At 36.0% G+C, this 8,926-nt stretch overlaps 1 protein-coding gene across 2 annotated transcripts; it reads left to right on the top strand.

The window, feature by feature from the left end:
• The first annotated feature begins 1,443 nt into the window (after window positions 1–1,443).
• Window positions 1,444–8,650, top strand: LOC132111635 (visual system homeobox 2). 2 transcript variants are annotated; one of them, XM_059519131.1, is made up of 5 exons: window positions 1,444–2,346; window positions 2,731–2,815; window positions 3,420–3,543; window positions 6,162–6,342; window positions 7,302–8,650. In XM_059519131.1, exons 1-5 carry the CDS (start codon window positions 1,926–1,928, stop codon window positions 7,667–7,669), a joined length of 1,179 nt encoding a protein of 392 aa, XP_059375114.1. In that variant the 5' UTR covers window positions 1,444–1,925; the 3' UTR covers window positions 7,670–8,650. The 2 variants fall into 2 exon arrangements, with proteins under 2 accessions (XP_059375114.1, XP_059375115.1); XM_059519132.1 differs by having other exon boundaries at window positions 1,445–2,346; window positions 7,365–8,650.
• The last annotated feature ends 276 nt before the right edge of the window (window positions 8,651–8,926 follow it).

Genomic DNA, 8,926 nt, shown 5'->3' with positions numbered 1-8,926 from the left:
TTTTGTTTGGCTGCCAGATTTAATGATCATCTCATGTAATTGCCATGGAGCCAGGCCAACAAAGAATTAGCATAAATGGGTAATTGAATAGCGTCCCATAAGGCTACAAATCACATGTTTTTTCTGTGTTGTAAACTATGCAAACAGAATTACTGTGCGCCTTTTTTTAGTAATATTCGGTGTAGGGTAACTATCAGGCCACCTCAGCAAAAAAACATCTCCAAGTGTTTAGTGTGGCTTCTAATTAGCCAGAAAATCCACAGGTCAGGGCTGTCTCGCGGGGGCGCGCGCTCGGGTCTGACGTTCGGACGGTGTCGTATGAATCATGACGTTTATTTATGCATCAGCACATGGCACTTTGATAAGATTGGTGTTATCTCTGTCTCCATCAACGGCTCGCTGCTCATTTCCATAAATTATCTCCCAGTAATTATCTGTCCAGATGTCCAAATTGTGCCACAAATTATCTGCAAAACGAATCAAAATCCCACTGTAATTTAGTAATAGCTGATTAGACCAAAAACTTGGATGTAATTAGAATAAGCTATATTTTGCAGTCTGTTCAAACTGTTTTATATGCAACAGTGTAAACTTCTAAAAGAATGTAAAATATACATTAAACATAAATTAAAATATACAATTTACCTGGACTTTGCCCTATAAATGAACTTTACCCTTTAAAATTTAACATAAAAACAACTTTGTATTATTGTGAACAAATAATATTGGACCACCCACGTCTTGTTGGTCCTAAAGATTAATTAAATATAGCTAAATTTAATATTCAGATTTAGCCAGGTCATGCTTTACAATCCTTATATTAAGCTGATTTCTCATGTGATGTTATTATTACACAAATACACCCTAATATAAAACAAATATATATTTGTTTGTTGTTGTTGTTGTTGTTTTTTGAGGGGGGGGGGGCAAAATTAATTACAATCTAATGAAAAGCTGATACTTATATCTTAAAATAAACATTAAAGCAATTTCGTATATAACGTTATTGTAATTGGAAATTTCAATATCGTGGCATTTCCCCCCTATTTTAAATGAAAAAAAAAAGCATTTGTTTAGATCAAATCGAATACCCCTTATCAACTTTGTCCATTTCATTTGGAAATATTCTAAGAATTTGCCACGTGTTTTTTATAATCTAAGAAATCCTAATTTGAATGAGCCATTTATCTTCTCCTTTAGAGCTTTGCACTTATGATCGAAGCCTTTTATTTTAAGGCCAAAAAGTGATTTAGCGTTTTCAAAAAAGCAATATATATATAGAGAGATACAAGAATTATAAGTCCTGGAATTTTCTATTGCATACGATCTGCTGAATCCTTCAGCCTCAACAGGAATTCTTTAAAATATCTAAGCAAACTATTTCAGTGACAAACATTCGATATTATATGATTGAGTTATTTATTAGTTTTATAAAACGAAGTCGTTTTCTATTTCAGACATTTTCCTTTTATTTTACCATATAGGCTTCACGGAAAAAAAAAATCCTAAAGTCGTTTATAATCGATCGATCAAGTTTAAAATGTTGAAGCCTAAAAACAAACATTTTGGTATCGACGATTATTATTAGATTAGCATACTTCAATACAGTAAATTTAATTCGAAATTCGAAGTGATCATTTTATTTGCTAATTTCGGTTAAATGTCTGATTAACACATAATTGCAAGCAAAATGCGATGTGAATGAAATGACATGATGCATAAAATCAGGCAGAGTAGCATCCTGTATCCTCTGGAATTCTAAATCACTTCCTTGCCGCTGATTGGCTGTTGAGTTTTGACCCTTGTTGGGATGGACCTGTTGGATAAAAGGAGAATTTCTATCGGGATCATGCGTATTGCGCCGTGGATGCCTGTGCACAAGGGACCGAGTCGTATGTGAAGAAGGGGATAGTCTCAGAGGCATCATGACGGGAAAGGATGGGGCTGTTTTGTCGGAAAGTTTGAACAAATCAAAATCAGTGTGTGCCGCTGAGTACAGAGGAAATAACAATCCACATCTGTCAAAGAGCAGCAGCACACATCCAACCAAATGCACGGGCTTCGGCATCCAGGAGATCCTGGGACTAAATAAAGAGCCGCCCTCGGCTCCGCGGAGCACACTGGACTCGTTCCCCGCCGGGGCGCACCTTCTAGCCAGCAGGTCGATGCTCGGGCCAGCTGGAGTTAGTGTTGGAGTCGGGATGGGATTAATTGGGTCTGGAGGTATTCCGTCGTTCTACAGCCAGCCCGCGTTTCTTGAGGTGCTATCAGACGCGCATAACGTCCATCTACAGCCGCTCAACAGGACAGTGAGGCCGCTGGAAACCAACCAGTCTGCCAGCTCAGGTGAAGTTCATGTTTCATCCTATGAGACTACCGATCCAATTTCTCGGTTTAGTGCAGTTTTTATTATTATTATTATTATTTTTTTTTTTTTTGTAAACCGAGGGCCTTACTCTATTATTCTTGTTTCTGTTCTGTTTCTAAAGCCTATTATTTATTTTTATTTTTTAGAAATGTGCCATAAAAAAGCATCCAACTTGTTGACTGTTTTAACTCGTATTATTTAGGCCTATGTTGAATTGTGATAATTGTAATTGTGATGATCATCGTCACAACGTCAATTTTGCTTTTAAAATTAAAGGCCTATAGGCTAACTGTTGCAAAACATAAAATATTTCAATGTTTTTACATCAGCCATTTTAAATAACATTTCCTCCGATGTTACAGATTCAGAGGATGTCTCTTCAAGTGAAAGGAAAATATCAAAATCTTCACTGAGCCAGAGCAAGAAGAGAAAAAAGCGACGACACAGGTAACTACCGCTAATAAAATTAATGTAAAATGGCAGTAAAACAACAGTGATCTATATAATTATTTTATTAAACAGCCGAAACAACAAAAGGAACGAGTAACGATGGTTTGGCAATCATGGCCAGTTTGAAATCAGCTGGAAAATAACATTTGAGGAACAGACTACTGTGAATGCCCAAGATCTGTCCTCTTTTTAAGAGATAACTCGTTTTTTTCGTAACGTGTTAAAGGTTCGTAGGTTTTAAAAGGCAGTCAAAATGTGTTTTTCTTTGTAATAATAATATTTTGTATTTTTGTTATATTTTAAGAGGCATTTGGAATAAATTAAATTTATAAACACAAGCCTATGATTTTCAGCGTTTGACATGTTCAGGTCTACAAATTAAAAAATAAAATGAAATAATAAGAATAAAATGAAAATAATGCAATTAAATAATAGGCCCGTCTGTATTTATATTTTAAAACCTGAAAGAAAACTTGTCTACTAACCTCGACATTTGCGGATAGTCCCTTTTTTGTAGACTAGTTGTCAAAATAGGCTTTAATTTATGCGTGATGTTTCTAATGTTGATTTCCTAATACAACTAAATGTTGTTCTTTTGTAGAACAATATTTACATCTTATCAGCTGGAAGAACTGGAGAAGGCGTTTAACGAGGCCCATTACCCGGATGTGTACGCCAGAGAAATGCTGGCCATGAAAACCGAGCTGCCCGAGGACAGAATACAGGTAGAGAACTATTTACACTCGCCTTTTGAATTAAATGAGAATATTAGATAACGACAGTGTGCTCTCTTCGACCACTCTTTTTTTATTTATTAAATAAAAAGCCTACACTAATAATTTTCGCTATATGCGCCTGTATTCATTTATCTTTTTTTATTTATTTTATTTATTTTATTTTTTTGACGTGTAGGCTATTTGCGGTTATTGATGTAGCACTATAAAATAAAGTAAAAATATTCTTGGTCTTTCTTTCTTTTCTTTTTTTTACATTAAGACTTGCCCTATATAGTTCCTCGAATTGCGTTAGCCTTTTCTATCTTAGTTTCTTTCGTTTTTTTCCCCTTTGCTTCATTTCCTGTTTTCAAAGCAACATGACTAACTAGGCAGTTATCAGCGTGTTTTAAATTACTATTTACAATTAAAATGTAGACCAAAAAAGTGGGAAATCGAACAGGACTAATATAGCCGTACAAAAATACAATAAAAGAAATCCATTTTGGGTTGGTATAGCCTCTCTTCTCTAAACCTAATATGCCAGACGAAAAAACTCTGCCACATCGGACTAATTTCTTTTAGTATGTAAAAATAAAGCACCAGTTGAGGTTTCTCAGATGCCTTCGGAGAACCTGCCTCAGATCAGCTCAGATAGCCTATGCTCAGATACTACTCAAGAAACGGGCCTCAAAACCTTTCCTCATAGCGCGTGGCCCATTAATATTACTGTTGATCGTGCCGGAACTTGGTTCCTCAGAGAACTGACCTTTCAGAAAGAGCACATGTGCTCTCAGTGGTCAAAAAAAGGAAATGTTGATTGTCTTGGATTAATTTAGTCGGTTTGTGGGTTAAGGGTTAGTCGGTAGGCTAATTTCATCTGAAGTCAGCTGCTGAAGGTAAATATGTTGGAATATCAGTGGTGCGAATTATGGCATGCCCTCTATGGATTTTTGAATAAGTTCATATTTATTTTCATACGTAAGAATATGTTTCCACAAGGTTCGGCTACCAAACGTTTCATTAATAACAAAAGTTATATCCTACAAGTTTGTCAAAACGAGTAGGCTATTTTCGCCTGCGATCACGAAATGTAATCGCTATAAACTCTGCTCGCGAGTTCAGTCGATAAAGCATGGCAAATACTAGCACCATGTATCACTTCATTAGCCTATAAATGCACATATCCCAAATTAGTCTTAGATAACAGATGTAGCCTATCGATATAATGGTGCACAATTACACATTTACGCTGCGAAGAAACCTAAATAGCGCCTCGAAATTACCTTTAATATTTAGGCTATATGTAATAATTTGGAATAGCCATAGGTTTAATCCGTTTATAAAAACACCAAAAAACCTTTAACATAGCTAGTCTACCACCATAAAAGTCATTTTTACAATTCACTTATCGATCAAGTGGAGCATTTGGACAGATAATATCTCATAAGCCACAGTTGTGTAACAATTTGCGCTCTGTCTGTCTCTCTCTCTCTCTCTCTGTGTGTGTGTGTCTGTGTGTGTGAGAGAGAGAGAGAGAGAGAGAGAGAGAGAGAGAGAGAGAGGCGCTAACGACCTAATCAAGCAATCAAGGCGGAAGAAGATTACTGTGTGACCTGAACCATCCATCTGCTGGCATGCCTTTTAATTTCCTTCTCATTACAGTGCCTCTCGGTGAATAAATAATACGGAAATAAATAAATAATTCTATTTCAATCCAAAGTAAAATTAACATCTAATTTTCTCATCGAGTGTAATTAGTTAAATGAGAAAAGCTCGCCGTGCTGCAGGGGAAGGGATGTGTAGAGATGAGGGGAGTTCAAATGAAATAACTACATTGAATTTATTAGCACGGGTCAATAGCGCTGCTCTCAGGGGTCCTGCTCGTTTAATTTCCCGTGATATTTGCCCGCCTGTCCACCATCGATTGGGCTCGAAATTAACTTATTTTTTAATTAGCTTGCGCGTGCCCCTGGGGTCGTCTCTCATCGCTGTCTCCACCCGCTTTCTTTTGATCGCCCGATAACCAATTTCTCCTCAAAAAGTATCTTGCATGAAATGAGGGCTATCGTCATCGGCATTACCAGAAAGATTGGAAAATGGTTTTGATAATTTCTTATCCAATGTCTGGCCTCTCTGGACCCGGGAGCCCCCCCTCCTCCTGGAGAGCTGCGCTCGCGCCGCGTCATGACACAACTCTCCCGCGTGCGTCGCGTCGTTTAGCTCAAATGGATACTATCATGCCTGCCTGCTTAAATTGTTCCCTCGATAATAGCTACAACAGTAGCCTACTACATATGGCTCCAATTAGCCAATGAGAGGTGATAGTCAAAGATATATCTACTCATAAAAATTAGTATGTTTTCATGGGCACACATTGAAAAGATGTAAATTTACATATTTGTTACTTTACATTTGTTGTACAAGTTGAGGGCTGTTTGATCTGCTCAAAACCTGAATGATTATCTTTCTTCAGTGAAATTCACACACACACATACACCAATGTTAGACAGATTGATATAGGCCTAGCAACCTTTTACTTTTTATCTTTTCCATATGAATTCGAGTCTGTCCATCCGACTCAGATATCTCAAAGAGACTACATTTAACCATTAATAAATGATATGCAGGTGTGGTTCCAAAATCGGAGGGCCAAGTGGAGAAAGCGGGAGAAGTGTTGGGGTCGTAGCAGTGTGATGGCTGAATACGGGCTCTACGGTGCCATGGTGCGTCACTCCATCCCTCTGCCTGAGTCCATACTGAAGTCTGCTAAAGATGGCATCATGGACTCCTGTGCTCCCTGGCTTCTAGGTATGCCAGCATATTAAGACTTTTTGTTTTTATCATAATAAGAATTGATTTAATAATAATAATAATTATAATGGACCTTTATTCATCATCATAACTAATGATACAGGTTTTTCTAAATTGAAAATGATATATTTTTAATTAAATTACAAGAACATTTTCATGAAGACTCTTCTCTAAATCTGTTCCTCTTTAATAATTTCGAGCATTGCTTATACTCGAAATATTTCATTTGTCACCCAGCACTGTTCAGTTTCAACAAGTTATGCTGTGAGACTTACTTTATGGAGAGTAGATCAGTGTCAAATCTATAAGGTGCGACATTACCTAACCAGTACAAGCTTATTTTGAATTTAAACATGCTGTAAATTAAGCGATTTGATTACATTTACAAAAATGTTCTCAGCTGATAATTTAAGGGTTATATTTTATGCAGCATTTTTTATTACTTCCTGTATTACAATAATATAAGAACCAGTGAAAAATAAATACAATGAAAAAGTTTTATAATATAATTAAATTGCTACTTAAATAAATTACTTAATTATATACTTATTTTATGTTTTATTTATTTGTATTTACTTTACTATGGTTATCTTTATTTTTTTTTTTGTCTTTTTCTGGCAATTGTTTTGCTCTTACACAAAACAAAAGCTTGTTAGTTTTACTATGGCCCCTCTGAATATGACTGCATTTTTTAATGTTCTTTAAAATAAAATATTAAATAAATACATAAATCTTTAACCAGTAACATTTCACAACTGACTATCACCACATTAGTTACCTGTAAATAAATCAATAAATAACAGTGAATTTACTTGCATGATTCAATTATAATAAAAAACTATAAAAAAGAATATTGCATTTCTTTATCCATTTATTTTTAATGCAGTTTGACTCTCATGGCTCAGATTAGTCCTATTTTGTTACTAAATCTAAAATCTGTCTCTTGCTATTTCCAGTTCAAGATGGTTTTCCTACCACCAGCTGCTTTTCTAAACACGAATACCCACCATTCTTTTCAGGGATGCACAAGAAGTCCTTGGAGACTGCTGCAGTCCAATCAAATGAGAAGTCAGATGTCATTCAGAAACCGACCAATCCCAAACCGGATGAGGCTGAGGCTGAAGAAAGGAGGACAGAGTCACCCATGTCCAAAGAGGAACTGAGGGAGAACAGTATTGCTGTTCTCAGGGCAAAAGCACAGGAGCACAGTGCCAAAGTGCTGGGAACTGTTACCTCTGAGAGACTAGAGCACAAAATGGAGACGTCGGTGACAGAGGAGTCCAGCGAACAGTCAGACACAAAAGGAGAGGAAAAAGGTTCTTAGATTATGCACTGTTAATTCTTCCAATCCAAAACATTGGCTTAATGTGCAAATATCTGTGCTGTTGTCTCTTCCCTTCCTGCAATGTTCCCATGACAGCACTGGACTTTTAATTGATTCTCAATGTTCCTCTGCATTTTATTTCACTTTAGCAAGGTCAAAACCATTTAGAAATTTGCAGTATTTTGATAGCAGCATCAATCCATCATGCCAGTGATTAATAGGTTTTTTTTCTTTCTTCAAATAAAGGACTTCAAAAATTCTAGCCATAAAAATTCTATGTATAAATATAACACCCCTTTATCATGTTGGCAGCCTCCTCTGTGCTGTTTGCAAAATTTCTCAATTGAATAAAACCATAAATGTTTGTATATTTATGATCTAATTTCAGTATAAAGTAATATTGTCATCAGAAATGTATTGGTCAAAAACTCCTACTGAGCTTTGAAATGGACTTAAACGCATTTCTTTTTTCTTTTGTACAGTACCCGTCTTTAAATTCGCAGTGGTTAAATTTGTAATAGAGTGTATTGCTGTATATATTGTAAATTAAGATAGCCTGCTACAGTATTGTTTGAACCATACATTGATGTACTGTAGTCTTATTATGTGCTTTTTTCGTAACATGTAAAATGCAATAGAAATTATTAAAAAAGATGAACAATGCTAACCTGTTTTACATCAAGTGTGTTTTAAGTCATAAGCGGAGAACATAAAATACATCAGTTTAATTTGTGTTTAAAGGGATACTCCACCCCAAAATGAAAATTTAGTCATTAATCACTTACTCCCATGTCATTTCAAACCCGTAAAAGCTTTGTTTGTCTTCTGAACACAATTTAAGAAATTTTGGATTGAAACCGGGAGGCTTGTGACTGTCCCATAGACTGCCAAGTAAGTTACACTGTCAAGGTCCAGAAAAGTATGAAAAGCATTGTCAGAATAGTCCATCTGATATCAGTGTTTCAACCGTAATGTTATGAAGCGACGATAATACTGTTTGTACACGAATAAAACAAAAATAATGACTTTATTCAACAATTCCTTTGTCAACAGTCTCCTCTGTGTCTCTCCACATCACCCAAACTGCCTAAGCTCTTCTGTGTCAGCGTGCCACAAGGATGTGCTGTTTCAACGTGTATTTATGCTTTGATTTGAAAGAAAACAGTGTATCCTTGTGGTGCAGCTGACAAATTTTCATTTTGGGGTTGGAGTATCCCTTTAAGGTATCATATGTCATAAGATGCTAATAATGCTTTT

The sequence above is a fragment of the Carassius carassius genome, chromosome 31 (assembly GCF_963082965.1).
Source record: "Carassius carassius chromosome 31, fCarCar2.1, whole genome shotgun sequence".
Lineage (NCBI taxonomy): Eukaryota > Metazoa > Chordata > Actinopteri > Cypriniformes > Cyprinidae > Carassius > Carassius carassius.
Note: the sequence above shows the minus strand (reverse complement) of the source record. Positions and strands in the feature narration are given on the sequence as shown.